Raw genomic sequence first — 23620 nt, forward strand, 5'->3', positions numbered from 1 at the left:
CTCATATTTACAGACAAAGTGGCTAAAAAAAAAAAAAGAAAGAAAAGGCTAGAATTTAGAGTTTATATACCATCTTAATAAGGGAAGGGCAGGGGTGGGGGGAGAAAGGACACTTCGAGAAAAACAAGAAGTATGATAGTCTTGTGACAATTTTTGTTTATGCAATTTCTCATCTGACTTCTCCAGTGATAGGAGCGACCTCAGCAGTATGGGAAGCCTTCCTTGAAGGGGGTTTGATGGTAAGTGAATCCTTTTAGAAGCTCTGCTTTCAGGCAGATGGGAGGAGGGTGGTAGTTCAAAGCTTTTCTTTTTTCTTTTTTTTGCATTGGTTGGTTCTCAAAAATCTTCAGCTAAAAATAATTTTATGCCATAGTGGTGTCCTTTATGGATCCCTTCAAAGATCCAGAAAAATATGAAGGCAAGAGAATAAGTAGTCCTGGTATGAAAATTCTAAAGACTATTAGTTTATATTGATAAATTTTCAGTCTTCATCTAAAATAAGACTATCCTTAAATATATTAGAAGCTAAAACTTCTGGAAAATAAGATGTTTCATTAGAAGTAAAATGGGTGTTTGTTGTTGTTTTTTTTTAAGATTTTTTAGAGAGGAAGGGAGAGGGAGGGAGATAGAAACATCAATGTGAGAGCGTAATATGCATTGGCGGCTGCCTCCTGCATGTCCCCTACTAGAGATTCAACCCACAACCTGGGCATGCTCCCTGACTGGGAATCGAACCAGCAACCTTTTGGTGCACGGGACAACGCCTAACCAAATGAACCACACTGGCCAGGGCAATAGGGTTTTATTTTAAAATACACTTTATCTCCTACTTTACCAATTTTTCTTTACTCGGGGAAGAAAGAGTTGGAGACCCCAAAAATTTATGGAAATACCTAATTGATAATGGTTGTCTGCTAGGTTTAAAAAATAATTTCTGAGGATATAAGAAGTTTATTAGCATCATCTTTATAGATATTTTCACGTTACCTCTAATTTCTTGGCACAAGGTCCACTAACAAGCGCAACCACACCATTGTCAGATACCTAAGCAAAGGGAAAAAGCAACACAGCACATAAATGGGACAAAGTAAAATTTTCTAAAAATTGTTAATCTTTTAGATATAACTTTATTGCCTCCCATTCAGCAAATATGTGTTTTAGCTACATATACCCTCCACCCTTACTTAAAATAACTGAGCAGAATGTGCCAAATTATACTGCAATTATTTAACCACCAAAGCATGAAGTAGTCAACAATTTCAATAAAAGTTATTATGTTCTTCTAATGAGTCACTGAAAATACAATGGGAAAACACATGCAACCTCTATATTTCAAGTGTATATTTCATTTACCTGCGTAGCTGAAAAATCGACAGACTGCAGAAAAAAGCAGTTTTCTCCTAGTGCATGTAAGGACACATCAGTAATACCTAAGCAGCCACCTAAGTCAATGACCTTTAGCAGCCGGCAATTGCGCGCAAGAGCAAGGACTCCTTCATCAGTGAGACTGCAGCATCTTTTCAAAGAAGCTTCATGCAGGTATGCACAAGATGAAGCCACAGCTTTTATTCCTGAGGAAAACACAATTATGTATCAATGAGCTATAAATGTATATAGATGAGAAATATGACTGATTTTCATTTAACTGATCACTAGTACTGATATATTTACTTGTATGACAGCCCTTTCAAAATAGTTCATCTGTGAGGATATACTTATTTATCAGTGACGCTGCCATTATTTAAAAGTCTTTGGACTGTTTCAGGAATTCTCTACACAGCCTGTAGTATATTCTTCAGAATATCTGCCATTAATGGTCAGCTTTTAGGATATATCCAAGCCATTCAGAACCATATTAAGTAATTAAATAGTACATGATTCTCCTTTTTGTTAAAACAAAAGTTTTAAAGTAATAAAGTCAATTTTCTTGTGGCCTCTGAAGAAAAATCAAAGTTAAATTGCCCAATGTCTTAAGTAATGTTTCCATGCTTATCCTTAAGAATCATACCTGTCTATGCATTCCCTCTCCCCTCTTTGACTCTGCCCTTTTCTACCACCACGCTCCTTCTCTGTTAGCATGGACCAATCTTACTAATTAAACTGATGCAAATGCCCACTGGAGACTGGTACATGATAATGTGCCACATAAATAAAAGAGTACTTCAGGATCCTGGGCCCTTCATTCCACTGTGAAAAGATAACTTTATGGGCTAAATACACAAAATAGAAGATGGTAAATGTATGTATAGGTCATTTTTATTGTTTTCATATCTTAAGAAAGAACTTTTCTTTTATTCATCATTGTACAGAATAAAAGTTCTTTTTAATGAGTCATAATTTGTATAAACATTTAAAAACTTACGCTTCTTTGCAATATTTTGATAATCCTAACTTGCTAACTGAGATGATTGCAAAATATAGTCAACAAAATAATCAACCCACAAAATTTTCCAGAAACTTACCCAAGTCCCTTTTTCTTATAGGAAAGGAAAAGGTAAAAAATCCTATTTTGAAAAAAATTATAAAAATCCACTAATTCATCTCTCTAAAAAATCCACTAATTCATGTAATAATGACACTGAAAAATGCAGTTGTCTGGCTATAGTTAAAAGCTATGCATTGTACAGACTAATAGGAGAGTTGCCTGGTAAGTTTAAACTGATGATAACTTAATTTTCTGTTGTAATATTGCATCCAAAAAGCCTTAACAAAGTATGAACTGGTCATTTCTTCTTCCACTGTATCAGGCAAAATATTTAAAATATAGAGGTATCCACCCATGTTTATTTTAATAGTGATTTGCCCAGTGTGTTTCTTATCTTTCAGCACTGCTTATAAGCAAGAATTCTAATTTGGATTCTTTATCTTAGTTTGAATATTTTTGTTGGTAAACATAGTTTCTATTTCTTTGACATATTCATACTTTCTTTTGACATATTTCCCCCTTTTTTTGTTCCTAAATTATACCAGATGGTGAATATTAATCTGCCAATTCATTCAATGTTAATAAACATACCTTCTGTAGTTATAGAAACTCTGTTTTCTTTTGAGGAATTTAAATTTAATTTCTTCAGTTTTCTGCAGTTACCCAGGTGCAGCAGAGCAATATCTGAAATATCACAGCTCTGTAGATCTAGAGTCTGGACTTCAGGATGTAAAATCTGGAACAAATACATGATTTTGAAAAACAAATTTTTCCTACAAATATAAACGTCTATTCCATATTCAGTGTTTTGGGTCATAACAGACAACTGGAGGATGGAAAATACAGCAAGGAATATAGACCATGTCTGTGTGAAGATAGATACATAAAGCAGGAAAAAACAACAACAACAAGCCTAGTTCCCACTGGAGGCGCACCTTCTAGTGCTTCTAATGTCTTCATAGGAACAAAAAGTACTGCTGAGAATACAGGGGTGGGTACAAAGTCCCACTAGACCTGAGAAGCAGAATCCGCTTGGTGGAGATGCTTATTCTCTTCCAGTAGTTCCGGCCTGTTATTAGACATTCTAGCTATGCGTCTCTCATATACCAAATACTTATAGAGTACTAATACTGCTTGTCTGGAACATTTACCTCCTTCATTCTTATTTTTGGGACCTAGTACAAACATACCCAGTATTACTGAATATTCACGTGAGGGCAACAAATAGCAGATTCATTTCAAAGCATTCTGAGCTCTCTCTCCAGAAATATTTTTCTTTACTTTTTTCCAAAATAGAAATGGCTTTACTTTTCTGAATATAAAAGTAATGTGTTATTATTGTGAAACATTCAGACAATTTAGAAAAATTATACAAATGATAAGAATAAGTATTTCTATTTATTGGACTCTTACCAGGAAGGGTACTAAGTGTGCTGTATACATTGTCACTTAATATTCCGTCTCTTGTTCTCTCTCTCACACACGCACATATACATACACCCTTGAGAGACTGGTCACTGCCCTTTTATTAACGAGGGAATTGAGGCATCCAGAGCTTAAACAGCAACACAAACTCCACAACCACAAAAGGAGCAGAGCTAGGTTTGGAAACCAGTTCTTCCTAACTCCAAAGACCATGTTTCTAACCACTACCACTAAAGTTACCCACTGGACCAATACCCGAAGAAAAACATAAGAGTAGTTTTCATGTTTTTTGAGTAAAAAAAAAAGGCTTTGAGGAAAAATGAGATCAGATCATATATACTTATGAGCACTTTTTACAAAAATAATTATGGTTGCATACTATTCCATAGCTCATTAAATGCATCTTATATGGCAAAATGCTAAGTTGAACATTTAGGCTGATTTAGGAAGCAATAAAATTACTTTGTTTATATATCTACACTAATAAAGGAGAAACATGCAAATTGACCGTCACTCCGCTAGGCTACCAGCCAATCAAGAGTATGCAAATTAACCCAACAAAGATGGTGATGCCCATAGCGGCCAGGTGATGCTGGGGCTGCTGGGGGCCGGATCGGAGACACAAACCCGCAGGCCCAGCACCCAGCAGCCCCAAGGCCCGCCACTGCAGTGCTGGGGCTGCTGGGGGCTGGATCTGAGACAAAAACACACAGGGAGTTCCAGCACCCAGCAGCCCCAAGCCCTGCCACGGCGGTGCTGGGGCTGCTGGGGGCCAGATCAGAGACACAAACCTGCAAGAAACCTGTGGAAAGGGAGATAAACTATCATAACTTTATCTCCCTTTCCACAAGATGAGAAAACTGACCCTGGTTTATTTAGTGATGTGGCCCACACCTTTCTACAGGGTATGTTATGACCACTCACAGGAAGGTCTGGTCAGAATACCATCTCCAGGGAATAACGCTACCTTGGCAAATCATCTAAGAGAGGAAACAAGCTTTTGTTGGATTTATAATGAAGGTCAGAGAACATGCCACCCCAGCATATGCTGTGTTGTTATATTGATGATCTTGAGCTGCAGATGCTTGAAAAACAGTAAATGCATGCAGAGGATTTCACTGAAGTCTCCTGATCTGCCTAAAATCAGACCCCCCTAAAGGAGCTTAAATGTCATAGGTCCCCTTGACAGAAGTGTCATCAGGAAGGGAAGACTGACTCCTGTCACAGGACAGGAGAGTAGAAGTTGACATCACACCCAAACTTTGTTACAAACTATTCCCCCCGCCCCTTCATCTTTCCAAAAAATCATTTACTCTCCTCTAAGAGGCCTACATCTCCCGTCCCCTTTCCCTAGGAAGAAGGTATTTAAATCTGCATTCTAAGCCACCTTGAGGAGTTACTTATTTTTCCCTGGGATCTCCCACATATACACGAGGTACACATGTTAATGAACTTTTGTTTTTCTCTTGGTGATCTGTCGTTCATTACAAGGGCCCCCACCAAGAACTCAGAAAGGTAGAGGAAAACTATTTTTCCTCCTCCATAATTCTATCTCGGGAACTCAGGTCCCCAGCTGAACAATGAGGTTGGTTCAAGTACCAAGCAGTCCCGGCTGATGGGAGGGAAGCTTCTAGGGAGAAATCAATGATATTGGCATCAAAGTGGGACGGAGGGCACACGCATGGTTGCTGGTGGGAGTTTAAAGTGGTTCAACATTTTTGGAGGATGATTTGGCAAATTCGACAGAAATGTTCAAGGTACATTCAAGAGTCTTCTTCTAGGAATTGCATCTGCTGAGATAAAGCACAAGTGCATAAGCCCTGGTCAGAACCCAGGATGCTACTGCGGGCTCCCCTTCCATGATAGGAAAACCTGGGAACAACCTGCATTTTTAGGACAAAGTGTGGCATCTATACTAATAAAAGGGTAATATGCTAATTAGACTGAACATCTTCCGGATGACCTTGCGGATGTCCTTCCGGACAAAGCCATGTTGGTGGGGCCAAGGCAGAGGAGGTTAGAGGCCATCAGGCAGGCAGGGACCAGCAGGGGAGAGCAATTAGGGGGATCAGGCCGGCAGGCAGGTGAGCGGTTAGGAGCCAGAGGTCCTGAGGGGTCCCAGATTGGAGAGAGCGTAGGCCGAGCTGAGGGGACCCCCCCCCCTTCCTGTGCACGAATTTCGTGCACTGGGCCTCTAGTGCTGTATATAACTATTGACTTTTTAGGTTATGATGAGCATACTCGTATGCTTTCCTAATTATTACTTCCTTGAGATTAATACCAGAGGCAAATGTTAATTATGTGAGGTGATGGAGATACTAACTAACCCTATTGTGGAACTCATTTTGCAATAAATAAGTGTATCAAATCAGCACGTGTTTCACACTTTAAATTTACACGACATTATATATTAATTATATCTCAGATTTACCAGAAGTAAAATTGTTGCGTCAATGGTAAGCAAAATTTTAGGACTTTTGATAGTGCTAAACTGTCCTCCTAAAAGGCTTTTATCATTTCCACTCTCATCAGCAGAAGATAAAAGTGACAGTTCCCCACACTATTGCCAACACTGGGTATTACTATTTTAAGTTTCTGCCAAACTGAAAGACAAACTGTGACTTTTATTTCTAATGAGTTTAAATATCCTTTTACTTGCTATTAGTGATTTATATTTCTTTCCTTTGAGTATTTTATGATTCTTCTATTTTAGTATTTGTTTTGATTTTTCTTATTGGTTTGTGGGAATTCTTTATGTTAAAAAAAATAATAGAATTTCATACATATTGCACATATTTTTCCTAGTTATGTGACTTTGCTTTTTTTTTCCTTTTTGTAATAAAGAAGATCATATTTTGATGTAATCAAATACATAGATCTTTTTCTTCTTGGTTTCTAACTTTAGTGATTTGACCAAGAACTGCAAAGCAAAAAAGTTTTATTTGGGGTCCTTAGGAATTGCAATTCTGGTACTACAAATTAGGGTAGAAATTCAACTGTGTTCTGAGGGGAAAAGAGAGAGTTTATGAAGACAGAAAGAGTGTCACTGCCAAAGGGCTGACACAGTTGTTTTAATAGAGTTGTGATTGGTGCTGTTAAGCAGACCTACACTATGCCATCTACCATATACATGATTGTTGCCTTGTCTATTGCTAGGTGAAAATTTTATTTCTTAATAGAGAGTTCAGTGATGCAGAGCCAGTTCCATTTGTGGTTCAGCCCAGTTCAAAAGTTCCTTTTCACGTGTGTGTGGGGGGTGTTAGCCAGCTTCCTGGAGACCTTTAGATGGCTCTCTTGACAATATCAACTCCATTTTGCTGTTTTTCTTTCACAGTTCCCCCTTTAGATCGAGATTTTTCCTTATAAAGTATCAATGATCAATCATTAGGAAGCATCCCTGGTCCATCACTGAAAAAGCAACATGGATCCCGTCTACCAGGAAGGCTCATTCCCGGTATGTCATGTCCCATGTAGCAGAAAAAGTAGTTTCCTGAGTGTACAATAGGAGAGTTTATGGCCACATTTGAGCAACAAGGAGGCTAAACTGGAAACTGAGCTAAGTCACATATTCTTCAGATTAAAAGTTCTTTGTAGAGGTGGTCTTGGTCAGTGTTTATTCGTTGTAACATCTCTGGGCATTGGGCTACTATTATTCTGGTAGTGGCTGTTAGTCATTGTTCAAGGCACCCAAAAAGACACCTAATTAAGGTAGTGAACAGTATAATCACAAAAACTAATATGGTCAAGGCCTGAAATATAGAACAAATCCAGGCTCCTATTCCTGCAGGCCAGCTAGATAAGTCTGTCTAATCTCAGTTTATAGGGTAATGTTCTGCCTATTTGAGGATTTTACATATTTTTTCAGAACCTCAAGCTGTTGTATCACTTCACCTTCTCCAAATAGCCCACAAGTACCACCTTGTGTGGTGGCTAAGACATATAGGGCCCTGGTTTTGTAGTACTACCTCTGCCAGACTGTCAATCATTTCTTGTTGTTTTTCAAGGGCAATAACAGTAGTGTTCTACATTGTGCTACAAAAATATAAAAGTTTCTGATAGGCTTCTAACTCAGCTACTCCAAACTAAGGGGAAAAAGCTCTAGCACAGGAATGCCCAAAGCCTCACTTATCTATTATGGGGTTTCAGGGGGAGAGAAGACCCCAAATCCCAGTTCTATTTGGTTTGTTTTGGTCAAAGTTTATAGACAAAAGAGCCTAGACTGGGGATAATGGCAGAAAAATGAAGAGAGCATCTTCCTGGTGACAGCATCAGGTACTAACATAACAATATCATATCCACTTCACCATTGGATTGGCAAGGTGACATATATTGGGTCACACATAAGAAACATCCAGTGCCCTCAAGTGAGAGCATGTAAGTAGGCCCTTCAACCCAGATCTGAGGGGAGAATTAAGTTCTATTTCTGAGACAGGGACTGCATATCCTTTGTATGTTGGATAATCATAATAGTCATTAATGCAGAAGACATTAAAGTCATAATACATAAGAATAATTAAAAGAGCAACTGAGTTTTCTACATATTTGTGTCAGAATTGAAAGATTCTCATGGATTTGGTTGTTCCTAGTTATTTTCCACCAAATACCAGATTTTTTTTATCTTGACCCCAAGAGTGAGAGAATATATGATTTCCAGGTTTGAGTGGTGTTATTTCCTGAATTTCCCCATATTAGAGAGACATTGTAAGAAGTAACATTGTATTCACTTAAGCCTCATCAAGGTGTGAACTCATGGTCATCTGAATCATGCAAAAGACTGAAGTTATACATTTTTAAAGGGACAAACCCAGTATTCTGCCTGAACCATTTATATTTTCAAAATAGTTAGATAAGTTATAAGTCCAGATTGTATGTATGGGTATTCCCTTATAGGTAGGGAAGACCTTACAGATAGATTTGGCTACAGGAAGGTTAAATAATACATATATCCAGTTAGATTTTGTAAGCTTTCAAGGCCTGGTCCAGGGTCTTAGGAGAGCTATCTACATCTGTTTCAATCTAGAATGAAAATTCTAGTTGTGGTTTTGGATTATTTAAGAATTTTCAGCTTAAGATCTCCAATAGGCTGAGAGGACCACTAAGGTGTGGATGTCCTTTTTAAATGAGAAACATGAATCCATGAGTCAATACTCTTAAGTTCAGCATCACAAGAATTAGTAAAAATTGTGCTGCATTACTAACCTCATATGCTACTTTCCATTGGGTGTGAAGGGCATCTTTATGGAGATGGCATTTCCAACAGACATAATCCCTGAGTTGGAGATAATGATGTTGTAGATCTTCTCCTGGGAGCACACTATGAACATTTTGCTCTATGAGTTGTTATTCTTAAGAGCCCCTATAAGTTCCTACAGTAGAGCAGGTCTCCTTTTGGCTGGTGCATACATTCATTGACCTAATTTGATGGGTCTGCCAATAATAATTTCAAAATGAGACAGTCTATGTTTGCCGAAGGGAGTAGACCTTAGGTTGAGCAATATCAAGGGAGAGCGCTATGCCAAGGAATATTAAAAGTCTCTATAAGTTTTGCCATTTTGAGGTTTTTAAATTTTATTTTATTGATCTTTTAGAGAGAAATACCAATTTATTATTCCCTTTATTCATTGGTTGATACTTTTTTTTAAACAGTGATTCTTTTGTGTGTTTTTTAAAATATATTTTTACTGATTTCAGAGAGGAAGGGAGAGAGAGAAATATCCATGATGAGAGAGAATCACTGATCAGCTGACACCTGCACATCCCACACTGGGGATGGAGCCCACAACCTAGGCATGTGCCCTTGAGTGAAACCGAACCTGGGACCCTTCAGTCCGCAGGCGGACACTGTATCCACTGAGCCAAACCAGCTAGGGCTCATTGGTTGATTCTTGTATGTGTCCTGACTGGAGATCAAACCCCAACCTTGGCATATTGGGACAATGCCCTAATCAACTGAGTGCCCCGGCCAGGGTGTCATTTTGAGTTTTTATTATCCTGTTAGTCCATTTTGAAATTGACCAATGCAACTGATGTCAGTGGCATTTCTTGATCAAAGTTCATTTGGAATGGAATCTAAAAGAGGGTTTGGGTCAATTAAGGTGACTGAAAAAACTGGCATAGTTATGGATGAGTCCATAGACAAGTCCTCTTGAAAGTCATTAGTTAGAAGCTTAAGATGTAAGAATATTTCCCCCTTTTGAAAGAAGAAAATATGGGCTTTATGAGCTTCAAGAAAATCTTGTCCTAGGAGATGAATAGGGGCAGAAGAAACTAAAGGAAACTGATGAGTTCCTTGAAAAGGTCCAACTTGAAAAAGAATTGGAGGGAATTGGGAGACAGTCATAGATCGACTGGAAACTTCCACCATTTGCATGGTTTCGGTACTCCAAGAAAGAGAAATGGAGGCTAGTAGGGTTAAAAACTGATAAGGTCGCTCCCATATCCATCACGGCCCTAGTTTCTTCATTCCCAATAGGTCAATTTTTCCTAAGGAATCAGTTAAGAGCATGGGGAAAACCCTTTTTTGATCATTAGAGCAGCACTACTGCTAAGAAAACTTTGATTGAATCCCTGAGGGGGATTCACAAATTCTATGGGCTATAGGCCTTTTGAGCTCCAAACAATCTTTTTTCCAATAACTAGGCTTTTTGCAATAATTAAAAACCACTTTTGCCTGGTCGGCATGGCTCAGTGGTTGAGCATCAACCTATGAACCCGGAGGTCACGGGTTCGATTCCTGGTCAGGGCACATGCCCAGGTTGCGGGCTCGGTCCCGTGTGGGGTGTGCAGGAGGCAGCAGATTAATGATTCTCTCTCATCATCGATGTTTCTATCGATGTTTCTCTCTCCCTCTCCAAAATAAAAATTAAAAAACAAACAAAAGATGAATATAAAAGCACTGAGGTATCTTCATTGGCTTCATCTATGCTGGAGCATTGCGTAAAACTTTTTCAAATTTATCATAGCAATAAAAAACAATTTCATCGTGTTTTTTAACATATTTAAAATTTTTCTTTCAATCAGCAACTCGAGGAAAAGCATCGGTATCTTTTCATGAAGTTGTTTAGCCAGCTTTGAGACTTCATGCATGGCCTCTTATCCTAGATGGGAGAAGTTGTTCATAGAGTCTTTTCATCCACCTTGTTTATCCATTCTCTAGCATGTCCTTCTCCTACTAGCATGTGGATAAGCTGGCATAGGTCACAGAACCCTGGCTCATATGTTTGGATAGTAAGCAGAAATTCTCTAACAAACCCAATGGGGTTTTCTTTGGGATAAGAAAAAATTTTAATAATGGTATGGAGCTCAGCTTTAGTCCATGGGATATAAGAAATAAGGGTCTGTCATCCTGGGCCAACCCATCCAATGGCTTAACTTTAAATGGGGTGGTAGGAGCAGGGGGCGCATCTAATGGAGACTCAGTTTCATCATTATGAAAAGGGAGATCAGCGAGTGAAGGATAAAGAGGGAAAGGAAAGGCAGGCAGCAAAGGAACACAGTGTAGATGAGACATCAGAAGAACATTTAGAAGTTTCTCTAAGTTTAGTAAACCTCTGAGATAACTCAGAATTTGCATTGTTGATTTAGAATTTGTGTTTTGAAGAGAAGCAATTTTTGAATCACTTGTATGTTTGGAGGTCTCAAAATGCCAATTACAATATACTTCCTATAATAGCAATTTTCAACCTTTTTCATCTCATAGCACATTTAAACTAATTACTAAAATTCTGCAGCACACCAAAATATATATTTTTTGCCAATCTGACTAAAATAATAGGTATAATTTTGATTCATTCATACCCAACAGCTATTGTTGTATTGACTGTTGTCATCTTTTTATTTGATAATCTAAGGCAAAAGTGGTAACAGCCCCTGATTAGTCAGGTACTGCATGTTTTAAAAATTCTTGTGGCGCACTTGTTGAAAATTGCTGTCCTATAAGGGTGCGTAGTTTTGGAGCCTTTCCCAATTTACCGTGCAGATAGACTAAATTAGGGATTTAAAAAGTGCCCCAACTTGGCCAGTTTAACTGTAAATTATCCCAGGTAATGATGGTCCAGCAAGACAGAACTTTGCAAGATGCGGAGGGCCTGTAATTTCATACACAGCTTCAGCACAAGTTCCAGAAGGTGGGTAATTCAGCACATGAACTTCCCATTTTTTTCAAAAAATAAGCCCTTACTAGATAGGCACTTTATGTCCCATGGGGTCGGGGGGGGGGGGGGGGAGCCCGTAAGAGAGGAGGCCCAAATAGAGCCTGAACCTCAACCAAGGTGGGAGATTCTGATCCAGGAGGACTTGCCACAATGATCCGGGACCACTGGGAAGACGACAGGGTGCAGTGGGCTCTTTTTGGTACCTTACTCAAATCCATGCAGGCACTGGAAGGAGAGGTAAGTCACTCTGAATCCCAGTTTTTGACAACATGTAATGTCAATTAATTTTGACCAAGAACTGCAAAGCAAACAAACTTTACTTGGAGCCTTTAGAAATTGCAATTCTGGACACACAGATTTGGGTAGAACCCCAATTGTGTTCCAAGGGGGAAAGAGAGAGAGTTTATAAACACTGAAAAAGGGGGACTTCAAAGGGATTACACAAATTGTTTTGAAAGAGCTGTGACTGGTATTGGCAAGCGAACTTATACTGTGCTATGCATAATTGATTGCTGATGTCTTTCCTTAAATGAAAATTTTATTTCTTAATAGGGAGTTCAGTGATACAGAGCCAGTTCCAGAAACTGTAGCAGGATGTAGCCATTTGTGGTTTAGCCCACTTCAAAAGTTCAACTTCATATGGAGGGGTTGTGTTAGTTCAGCTTCCCGGAAGCCTCTGGCTCCATTTTAGATTGCTCTCTTGACAATATTAACCCCATTTTGCTGTTTTTCTTTCACAGTGCCATGTTAACAAAGACCTTCTCCCTCCAGGGACTATAAAAAGATTCAGAAACTATTTCAAAAAGAGCTATCCAAAGATGTGTGCAACTTTGCAACAAAAGTTAGATCTAGTTTCATGAGCAGGACTCTTGCAAGGATGGGGAATAGTGGAGAGCACCAAGGAAAATCATACTTTTGTTTTTTCTCTCTCATTCATCCCATTAGCCCATTTTTATTCAGGTGAAATTAAGTTTAACTAAATATTAAAGATTGCCATAAAAATATGTCAGTGAAATATAGATGAAAGGAATAGAACAAAATGGGGATGGTGGGGAAGAGAGGAATCTCACCAGTTTTCTGCAGAGTCATAAAGTTGCATCTGAGAGCCACACATAAATTATATATCCCACAAAACCATCAATGGTAAGAACTTGATGTTATTCTACCTCCATAGAGTCAAGTAGACTACAACACGGAAATGTCTTTGTTCAAATGCAAGCTAACACAAAGAAAATAAAGCATTAAAAGTACATCAGGTTGATGCAGAAGAAATACTAAGACACACTGAAGCACAGTTACAATGTGAAGTCCCAGTCGTATGCTGGAGTGCTAACATCAGAGTTTGCTTCCTTTTGATCACAGGCTGGGGGGAGAATGTGTGGTAAAGATATCAATTTGTACAGTAGTGCCCCATTATCTGCGGTTTCACTTGCCATAGTTGCAGGTACCCGTGGTCTTCCATGGTCCAAAAATATTAAGTGGAAAATTCCAGAAATAAAGAATTCGTAAGTTTTAAGTTGTGCGCCGTCCTAAGTAGCATGATGAAACCCTGCACTGTCCTACTCCATCCTGCCTGGGATGTGAATCATCCCTTTGTCGAGCGTATCCACACTTGGGCATATACACTACCTGCCCGTTAGTTACTTGGTAGCTACCTCAGTGATCAAAATGACTGCCATGGTGTTGCAGTGCTTGTGTTCAAGTAACCCTTATTTTACTTAATAATGGCCCCAAACCCAAGAATAGTGTAGCTGGCCAATCAGATATGCCAAACCGAAGCCATAAAGTGCTCCCTTTATGTGAAAAGGTATATACATATATGGCAAAACATGGTATATATAAGGTTCAGTACTATCCACAGTTTCAGGCATCCATTGGGAATCTTGGAATGTATCCCCCACAGATAGGGGGGACTACTGTAGTTCTAGTCTCTGTACACAGTGATGATGGTTACAACCCCAGAAATTCTCACTTACTGCCCCCCACCTCCTAACCGCCCCCCCCCCCCGCCCCCGCGCACGCACACACACACACATACACAAACACATAAGGGACTTCGGAAAACTGTCCTGGGGAAGGAAAGTAGGGGAGGGGAACTTTTTTTTCCCCCAGTATCTTTCCTGTTTTGATTCTTATCTGCCTTCTTTCTTTTCCTTTTTCTCTTTTCTTCCCTAATTAAAATAATAATAAAGTTCTCTTTTTTGTTTAAATATATTTTTATTGATTTCGGAGAGGAAGAGCGAGGGAGAGAGAGATAGAAACATCAATGATGAGAGAGAATCATTGATTGGCTGCCTCCTGCAGGCCCCACACCGGGGATCAAGCCCACAACCTGGTTCATAGGCTGATGCTCAACCACTGAGCCATGCCGGCTGGGCAAAGTGAAGTTCTCTTAAAAAGACACCCCCCTGCCCCGCCACACACACACCTGAGACTCAATGTCAGAAAGAGTGGCAATGCTAGAATTGTAATTCAGGTTGTAGACCCTTACTATATTTACTACCTTAAAGAATAGCCGATGTTAGCTTAGTTGTAGAGAGAGGAGTAAGTATAAATGAGTAGGAGTGAGGTATCCAGAAGAGAAATGAGAAGAGTTTAGAAGAGTGACCTTTAACTGCTGGTTGTTATCCATGAATGGATAAAATCAATTTAGTAGGCTGTGGTCAACATTTTTAAAGGAGATAAGAGATAACAGAATAAGATAGAGAATATCCAAGTATAATGCACACAGTATTGATAGGTCCTGTGACTTTAAGCCAAATGACATACACTGAAATCAATTTTATAGGCTAACTGATATAAACAAGAGTTAAGTTCCTATGGCATCTCATCAAGATTATAACAAAATGATGTTATTGGAGGGCCTGCTGTACTGTCACAGGTAAGTGTGGTTTGTGTACTAGAGTCACGATGTAACATATTTCTTAGTGTGGATCTTTTTTTTTTTTTTACCACTTATTTATTTACCCTGCATTTAATGTTTTACTCTTTCCAGCTTCATTATGGTATAATTGATCAAAAAGTTTAAAAAACATGGAGATCAAGGTGCTGGTACTATGAAGACAAGGGAAGTAACTGAAAATGGTAGGAGAGATTTTTTAGAACTATTACACATGAACATTCTGGTTTTCTGGAGGAAAAAAAGAACCCTGATGCTTTATTATACCTTAAAAGTATTATTAATTCTACTATATACCATTGCTCCAGAAATCTGAAACCATATCCAAACAGTAAAATATAATATGCTTGCTTTATAGTTGTATATACTCTTACCTCACTTATATTTGAATCTGTTATCTGTCCCTGCAGGCTCATCATTCTAATCAATCTATCTTTTATGTTGGGAGGCAAAGGCTTAATGTCTGTGATATATCTGGAAATATTCTTCGTGAAGCACCAAAGGCATCTGAAATACAAATGTGATATAGTAAATTATACTGTACCAGTACTGAGTCTTAATATTTATTTAATGCTGTTTATTAGCACTTAGTCCTTTCATAAAGAGAGTACATTTAAAAATTTTATTTTTCAATTACAGTTTACATTTAACATTATTTTGTATTGATTTCAAATGTATAGCAAAGTGGTTAGATAATTATATACTTTACAAAGTGTTCCCCCCAATATTTCCAGTATTCCCTTGGCACCATACATAGCTATTACAACACTGTTGAAGAGAATGTATATCTTATACTAATATTTACAGCTTAAGCTTCATAAGATTCCAAAGCTTAGTCTGTGCTCAGTGATGGACAAGTTTTTCTTCATCTTAGAAAAGTGATTTTTAACTGCTGTGATTTTTAACTTTTTCTCTTGCACACCTCATTTACTAAAATGTGTTCAAAATGGCCAAAAATAGTGTTTTTTCTAAGTCAGTCTCTCTAATTCCTAAGACACAAGATTTCAGTCCCATATTTCTAAGTAAGCATTAAACTAGGGCCTACTAATTGAAAAGTTTTATCTGTTAATCCATCAAGCTTGTTTTCACTATTTTTCTTAAAAATTATGCAGATAATGAAATCATTAGAGAAACTATAACCACAGAGATTCCACAAATAGTACAAATTATATAGAAAACAAACATAGTGCCAGAATTGTATATGCTTAGAGTTATCAGAGCAGGCAACCACCAAGACCCATGTGAAATTCCAACTATATGAGGAACCCATACTTTAAACAAATAAATATAAATCTTACTTAATTTCTGCCTACAAATACCCCCACATATACATAATGTTACATTCATGAATAAATGTGGTCATTCACTTGAATTTTTTTTTAGTGCAATCTATTTTTTTCTTTTCCTCTTTGGGTAGCCTCTGTCTTTCCCTCTTACCCTTCCCTCTTTCACTAGTTTAATTCTTCATGCTAAATTAGTGTACATTCTTTCATATTTTTCTCTGTGCTTGTACAGACATGCACATACTCACACATACACTTAAAGGGTGAGAGGAGGATCATAGTTTCCTAAAATGTCAGCATTCTATACTCACTTTTCTATACCTTATTTTATTCAATATCTTAAGAAATTCTTTAAAGCATCAAGTATAGTTTTATGCCTTAGCCGGTTTGGCTCAGTGGATAGAGCATCGGCCCATGAACTAATGGGTCCTAGGTTTGATTCTGGTCAAGGGCACATACCTCGGTTGCTGACTCAAGCCCCAGTCCTGGTTGGGCCTATGCAGGAGGCAACCAATCAATGTGTCTCTCTCACATCGATGCTCCTCTCTGTCTCTCCCCATTCCCTTCCATTCTCTCTAAAAATCAATGGAAAAATTTCCTTGGGTGAGTATTAAAAAAAAAAAAAAAAAAAAAAGAATTTACCAAGAATTGAACCAGCAACGTCTTGGTGCATGGGGCAACACCCAACCAACTGAGCCACACCGGCCAGGGCCATTTAATAGCATTTTATCCACTGTAAAACTTTTTAAAATTGGAGTGGAAAAACAAATTGGAGTCAATCCTTTCAAACCCTGCTGCTGCTTTAACTAAGTTTATGTAATATTCTGAGTCCTTTGTTGTCAAAAAAATCTTCACCAGAACTCAATTCCATCTCAAGAAACCACTTCCTTTGCTCATCCATAAAAGAAGTAACTCCTCATCTGCTGAAGTTTTTTAATGAGATTGCAGCAATTCAGTCACGTATTCAGGCTCCACTTAAAATTCTAGTTCTCTTGCTATTTCCACCCCATCTGCAGTGACTTCCTCCACTGAAGTCTTGAACCCCTTGAAGTCATCCATCAACTTATTCCAAATGCCTGTTAATGTTGTTATTTTTACTTCTTCCCATGAATCATGAATGACATCTAGAATGGTGAATCATTTCCAGAAGGTTTTCAATTTAATTTGCCCAGATTCATCACTCTAATCTACCATCACTATCCATGGCAGCTATAGCCTTACAAAATGCATTCCTTAAATAATAAGACTTGAGAGTCAGAATTACTACTGACCCATGGGCTGCAGAATGGATGTTGTGTTAGCAGGGTTTAAAATATTAATCTGATGTACATCTCCATCAGAGCTTTTGGGTGACCAGGTACATTGTCAGTGAGCAGCAATATATTAAAAGGAATATTTTTTTCTGAGCAATAGGTCTCAATAGAGGGCTTAAAATATTCAGTAAACACTAGTGTAAACAGATATGCTGTCATCCAGGCTTTCTTGTTCTAGTTATAGAGCACAGGCAGAGTAAACTGAGCATAATCCTTAAGGACCCTAGGATTTTTGGAATGGTAAATGAGCACTGGCTTCAACTTGGAATCACCAGTTGCATTAGCCCCTAGTAAGAGAGTCAGCCTAGCCTTTGAAGTTTTGAAGCCAGGCATTGCCTTCTACTCTGCAGCTATGAAAGTTCTAGGTGGCACCTTCTTCCAATAGAAGGATGTTTTGTCTACATTGAAAACCTGTTGTTTAGTGTAGCCACCTTCATTAATTATCTTAGCTAGATCTTCTGGATAACTTGTTGTAGCTTCTACATAAGCACTTGCTGCTTTACCTCGCATTTTTCTGTTATGAATTTGGTTTCTTTCCTGAAACCTCCTGAACCAACCTCTGCTAGCTTCAAACTTTTCTTCTGCAGATTTCTCACCTCTCAGCCTTCATAGAATTGAAGAGAGTTAGAGCCTTGCTCTGGATTAATGGCTTTGGCATAGGTGAATGTGGTGGCTAGTTTGATCTTCTATCCAGACCACTAAAACTTTCTTCATATCATCAATAAGGCTGTTTCATCTCTTATCATTCATATATTCACTGGAGTAGCACTTTACATTTTATTCAAGAACTTTTCCTTTGGATTCATAACTTGGTTGTTTGGAGCAAAGACCTATCTTTTAACCTATCCTGGCTTTTGACATGCTTTTCTCACTAAGTTTAATCATTTCTAGTTTTTCACTTAAAGAAACCTGTGACTCTTCCTTTTACTTCAATACTTAGAGGCCATTGTAGGGTTATTAACTGGCCTAATGTCAATACTGTTGGATATCAAGAAACAGGAAGGCCCGAGGAAAGGGAAAGAAACGGGGAAATAGCCAGTCAGTGGAGCAGTCAGACCACACACATTTATCAATTAAATTTGCCTTCTTATATGGATGTGGTTTGCAGGGCCCCAAAACAATTACAATAGTAACATCAAATATCACTGATCACAGATCACCATAATAATAATAATAATAATAATAATAATAATAATAATAATAAAGTTTGTAATATTGGGAGAATGAACCAAATGTGACACAGAAATACCAAGTGAGGAAATGCTATTGGAAAAATGGCACCAATAGACTTGCTTGACCCAGGGTTATCACAAACTTTTGATGTGTAAAAATTATGAAACACAATAGTGAGGCATACCTGTACAACATTACTACCTGCCTGAGCAGCTACCACCACATACTCTTTTTTTTTTTTAAAGCAGCTATTAATCTGCTCATAAGCTCGTGTTGAAACTGAATGCCTGAGCATGAGACCTTGTGACTGACTGTATGGTCTGATATTCTTATTTTGGAATGGATCAACTTGGACACTTATAAGTTAAAGTTATAAGTTCTAAGAGAAGGACCCAAAGGCCTTGCTGACCATATGGAAATGGTATATTCAAATTGATAAACTGGTACAGCCACTATGGAAAGCAGTATGGAGGGTCCTTAAAAAATGAAAAATAAAACTACTATATAACCCAGCAATTTCACTTCAGGGTATTTATACAAAGAAACAGTAACATTATTTTGAAAAGATATATGCCCCCTATGTTCATTGCAGCATTATTTACAATAGCTAAGATCTGAAAGTAACCTAGGTGTCCATTGACAGATAAATGGATAAAGATATTACTCAGCGATGCAACAACATGGATGGACCTAGAGGGTATTATGCTAAGTGAAATAAGTCAGACAGAGAAGTACAGAAACTATATTATTTCACTTATAAGTGGAATTTATAAAACAAAAAGTGAATAAATAAAATAAAACAGAAACAGACTCAGAGATATAGAGAACTGATAGTTACCAGAAGAGAAGGAAAAAAACGGTGAAAGGGATTGAGAGGTACAAACTTCTAGTTATAAAATAAACTAGTGGCCCAGTGCATGAAATTCATGCATTGGGGCGGGGCAGGGGGGGGGGCGGAGAGAGAAGGCCTGCACCTTCTCCAATCTGAGACGCCTCGGGATCCCCTCAGAGATCAGGCCTAAACTGGCAGTTGGACATCCCTCTCACAATCTGGGACCGCTGGCTCCTAACAGCTCACCTGCCTACCTGCCTGATCTCCCCTAACCACTCTGCCTGCCAGCCTGCTCGCCCCCAACAGACCTCCCTGCCAGCCTGCTCACCCCCAACTGGCCCCCCCCACCGGCCTGCTTGCCCCCAACTCCCCCCGCATCGACCTGATCACCGCCAACTGCTCTCCCTACCCCCCTCCTGGCCTGGTCACCCGTAACCACCTCTTCCTTGGCTCTGCCACCACGGCTTTGTCCAGAAGGAAGTCTGGAAGGTCTCCTGGTCTAATTAGCATATTATCCTTTTATTAGTATAGATAAGTCACAGTGATATAATGTACAGGGATAGAGAACACAGTCAATGCTATAGTAATAACTTTGTACAGTGACAGATGGTTACTAGATTTATCACGGTGGTCACTTTGTAAGTTACACAGGTGTCGAGTCACTGTGTTGTACACCTGAGACAAATATGATGTATGTCAACTATAATTTAAAAAAAAAATCACATTTGGCCTGGCTCTAGAGGGATCTTTGTTTCTTTGTGGAAAAGTGACAGCTTTGGGCAATACTTTATGTGCCACTCAGACCACCTGAAGCAAAGCCATTAGCTCAATGGGACCCTTGGCTCACAGAAGTTTCCCTAAGTGTCTGGGCCTAGTTCTGGGATGGTTCCGCTCAGCTGAAAGCTGTGGTGTTCAGTGGGTGTCAGTAGCTGTCCAGCTGAATCAGAACTTTGGCAGAGAGGCTGCAGTATGGGCTGATCAGGGCAATGTGTGAATGAAAGCTGTTACCCTTACCTTAGACCAGGGGTAGGAAAACTATGGCCATCAGCCAAATCTGGCCTGTTGCCTGCGTTTGTAAATAAAGTTCTCTTGGAACACAGCCATGTCCAGTCATGTATGTTTTGTCTATAGCTGCTTTCACACGATAATGGCAGAGCTGAGACCACAACAGATCATGAAGACAATATTCATACCTACTTCTCTGTGGGCCACTCAGAAAGGTCACCAGAACACCTAATGATATCATCAAGGACATTCAAACTGCAAGCCAGGAAAATCCATCAGATTAAAACTGCCACCCTTATTCCACCATCTAAAGATTCAAGCTCAGCCCTGGCTGGTTTGGCTCAGTGGATAGAGCATCGGCCTGTGGACTGAAGGGTCCCAGGTTCGATTCCAGCCAATGTTATCTATCAGGATTAGACAACTTGAAGAATTCAATGATCCCACCAGCCATGTCCAGATGACTTAGCAACTGTAGGGAACACAATAATTGTATGACCATCCATCCCAATGCCTACATCAACAGTGGTAGCAAGAGTAACACTATACTGGTTGACACTCTTAGCTTGCTGAATGACCAAAAGGAGGGATTTTTTTAAAATAAAATAAAATAGATTTTTTTGAAAATCCCTCAAGCAGAGCAAACCAGTTAGTCCACACAAGCAAAACTTACTCTAGTTTATTTCATGAACCAAGTGAAATTCAATAGATTATCTACTTATAATAATAAAAGGGTAATATGCTCATTAGACCGGACATCATTCCAGATGTCCTTCCTGACAAAGCTGGGGCCAGAGGGAAGCCCAGGTCCTGGAGGGAAGCTGGTACCGGCAGCTGGAGAAGAAAAGCCTACTCTTGCAAAAATTTCGTGCATGGGGGCCTCTATTTCTAATAAATGCCTTTGATAATCAACTTAAATGGTCTTCCTAAAATCGCATAAGATAATCACTTTTAACCAATCACTCTCACTTTATAAGCCACCCTAACGGATAGGGGAGGTGCATTTAATAGAAATAGAACAGCTATTCACACAGAAAAAGACATCTGTTTTACAGCTATTCACACAGAAAAGACATTTTTCTTACAGACCCTGGGAAACTAGACCTGTTACAAGAAGGAGAACAGGGCCTAAAGATAAGGCAGCCTTGAAGCCCAGATGAGCTCCTCACGGAAAAGAAGATACATTTTAAGCGCAGATCGAGGATAGAACCTATCTGAAGGCAGACAGCGTTCCGGGGCTAATCTTTGCAGCGACAATGATAGGAAGCACACCCTGGGGACTCACTAGTTTTAATCTCTCCCCCCCCAACCCGCCCCCCACACCCCCACCCTCTATCCGTATATAAGCGCTGGCTTGAAATGAACCGTCAGAGCGGTCGTTTAGGGGTATTGCACCTGTCACATTGCACCTGTCACTCTCTCAGATCGCTGGCCACCTGAGTAATAAAAAGCACCACCAAGATTCAACCTCGTCTCTACCTAGTTGACTCTGGTAGCGACGGGCACCAGGCCTCCTTCGTGTCCGGTTCCCTAACCACAGGCCTCCGAAATAAAATACTCCTATCAAGTAAAGCTCTCTGAGATGTCTCTGGACACTCGGCGTCCTCCGAAGGCCTTTGCACGCGTTCCATTTATTGCTCACTACAATCCCGTGAGACAGGCACTGTTACAGAATTCTGCAGATGAAGACCTCGGCGCAGAGAGAGCCTGTCACTCGCCCCCGGCCACGCAGCTGGGGACGGGCAGCCCCGGCCAGTGTTTGGTTCCACCAGTGCTCCCAGCCCCGACCCAAACAGGCCCCTGCCGGGAACCCGGGCGCCGAGCGGTCAAGACTGACGGAGAACTCGGACGCCCATCGGGGGACGTCCCGGGCAGCGGCCCGCTGGGCACAACTGCCACCGACGAGGAGGCGACAAATCAGGAACCCAGTGGAGAAACACCAGCGGGGCCTCGACACCAGTGGGTCCGGTGGTGGGAAGGGGGCGGGAGGGAGGGAGAGCAGCGCAGAACCGGGCCGGGCGGGGGAGGTGCTGGGCCGGGGCGAGGGAGAGGCGGGGACCGAGTGGACTCACAGATCCAGGAGCTGACTGACCGGCTCCGGGTGGAGCATCGCGGCGGTCCCTCGAGAGCCTCTTCCGCGGTCCCAGGGCCACCCGAATCCAGCCAGAGACCGTCCTTCAACTCCTGCTCCCCACACAAACGTAGGACCTCGTGACGTCACACGGCGTCTTCCGCAGCCTGGGACGGGACCACACTCGGGACGGGCTAGGCGAGGAGAACCCTTGGGGCGGAGTCTTTGAGAGTTTTGCGGCAGGGGCTGGGGCGATAAAATATAGACTAGCCCTAAGCTCGCGTGAAGTACCATGGGAGTTGTAGTTCTTCCACCTCGCAGGCTCCAGCTCCTGGCGGTTTCCCCGGGAGTTGCAGTCCCACGCGCAGCCCAGCGCGGTGCACCTCTAGCCGCGCGTCGCTGAGCGGTTGCTGCGCTGACTACTGCGATGCATGGGATGCTGCGACGTACATTGAGCGGTGCAGAGTCTGGGGAGCTCTTTGGAGACGGGCTCCATTACCGTTAAACGGAGCATTTTAGAGGATCGGGGATAACTGCGGTTTACTGAGCACTTTCTGTGATGTGCGCACTGCGCTCTGTGCCTCCAATAATTAACCATGGTTATGAATCCTGTGAAGTTGGAATTATTGAGACTTATTTTACAGATGAGAGCATTACATGCTAACAACCACCAAAAAAGCTCCGTAAGAATTTCATCACGGAGGTAGAGGTTTTATATTAATATAAAGGATTCTAAATGTCCACCTGTTATGGGGCGACCCGCAAGAGACGACCACCAGAGACAGAGAGCAAAATTTATGAGTCTTCATTAAGCTGGCCAGCGACTACAGTTGCAGCGCTTCACCGCGGTAAAGGCCGAACTGCAGTGCAGACCACAGGTGTTACAGCAAATTTATACTTGGAAACCACAAGAGGGAGTTACGACAGTTACAATGACAACCCAAAGGCTACAAAAGCTATTTAGCCGTTTCCAAGGAACTCAGGGCACAGGTGCAACGCCTGGGCACGCTCGGCCGGAGCGTGAACCACCACCTCCCTCCAAAC

The 23620-nt window shown here is 40.4% G+C and overlaps 1 protein-coding gene across 2 annotated transcripts in view; it reads right to left on the bottom strand.

The window, feature by feature from the left end:
* AMN1 (antagonist of mitotic exit network 1 homolog) overlaps nucleotides 1–22718 on the bottom strand; it is a 41594-nt gene extending 18876 nt beyond the window's left edge. Inside the window, exons 1-5 of one of the 2 annotated variants that reach the window (XM_079774044.1) lie at nucleotides 22578–22718; nucleotides 15277–15409; nucleotides 3017–3161; nucleotides 1354–1571; nucleotides 988–1044 (exon numbers count right to left, since the gene is read on the bottom strand). In XM_079774044.1, the coding sequence (XP_079630170.1) occupies nucleotides 988–1044; nucleotides 1354–1571; nucleotides 3017–3161; nucleotides 15277–15409; nucleotides 22578–22615 (591 nt within the window). In that variant the 5' untranslated portion in view covers nucleotides 22616–22718. The remainder of the gene's footprint in view (nucleotides 1–987; nucleotides 1045–1353; nucleotides 1572–3016; nucleotides 3162–15276; nucleotides 15410–22577) is intronic. The other variant, XM_079774045.1, reaches the window with a different exon arrangement.
* Nucleotides 22719–23620: the final 902 nt, after the last annotated feature.

The sequence above is a fragment of the Cnephaeus nilssonii genome (genome assembly GCF_951640355.1).
Source record: "Cnephaeus nilssonii genome assembly, chromosome: 6".
Classification (NCBI taxonomy): Eukaryota; Metazoa; Chordata; class Mammalia; order Chiroptera; family Vespertilionidae; genus Cnephaeus; species Cnephaeus nilssonii.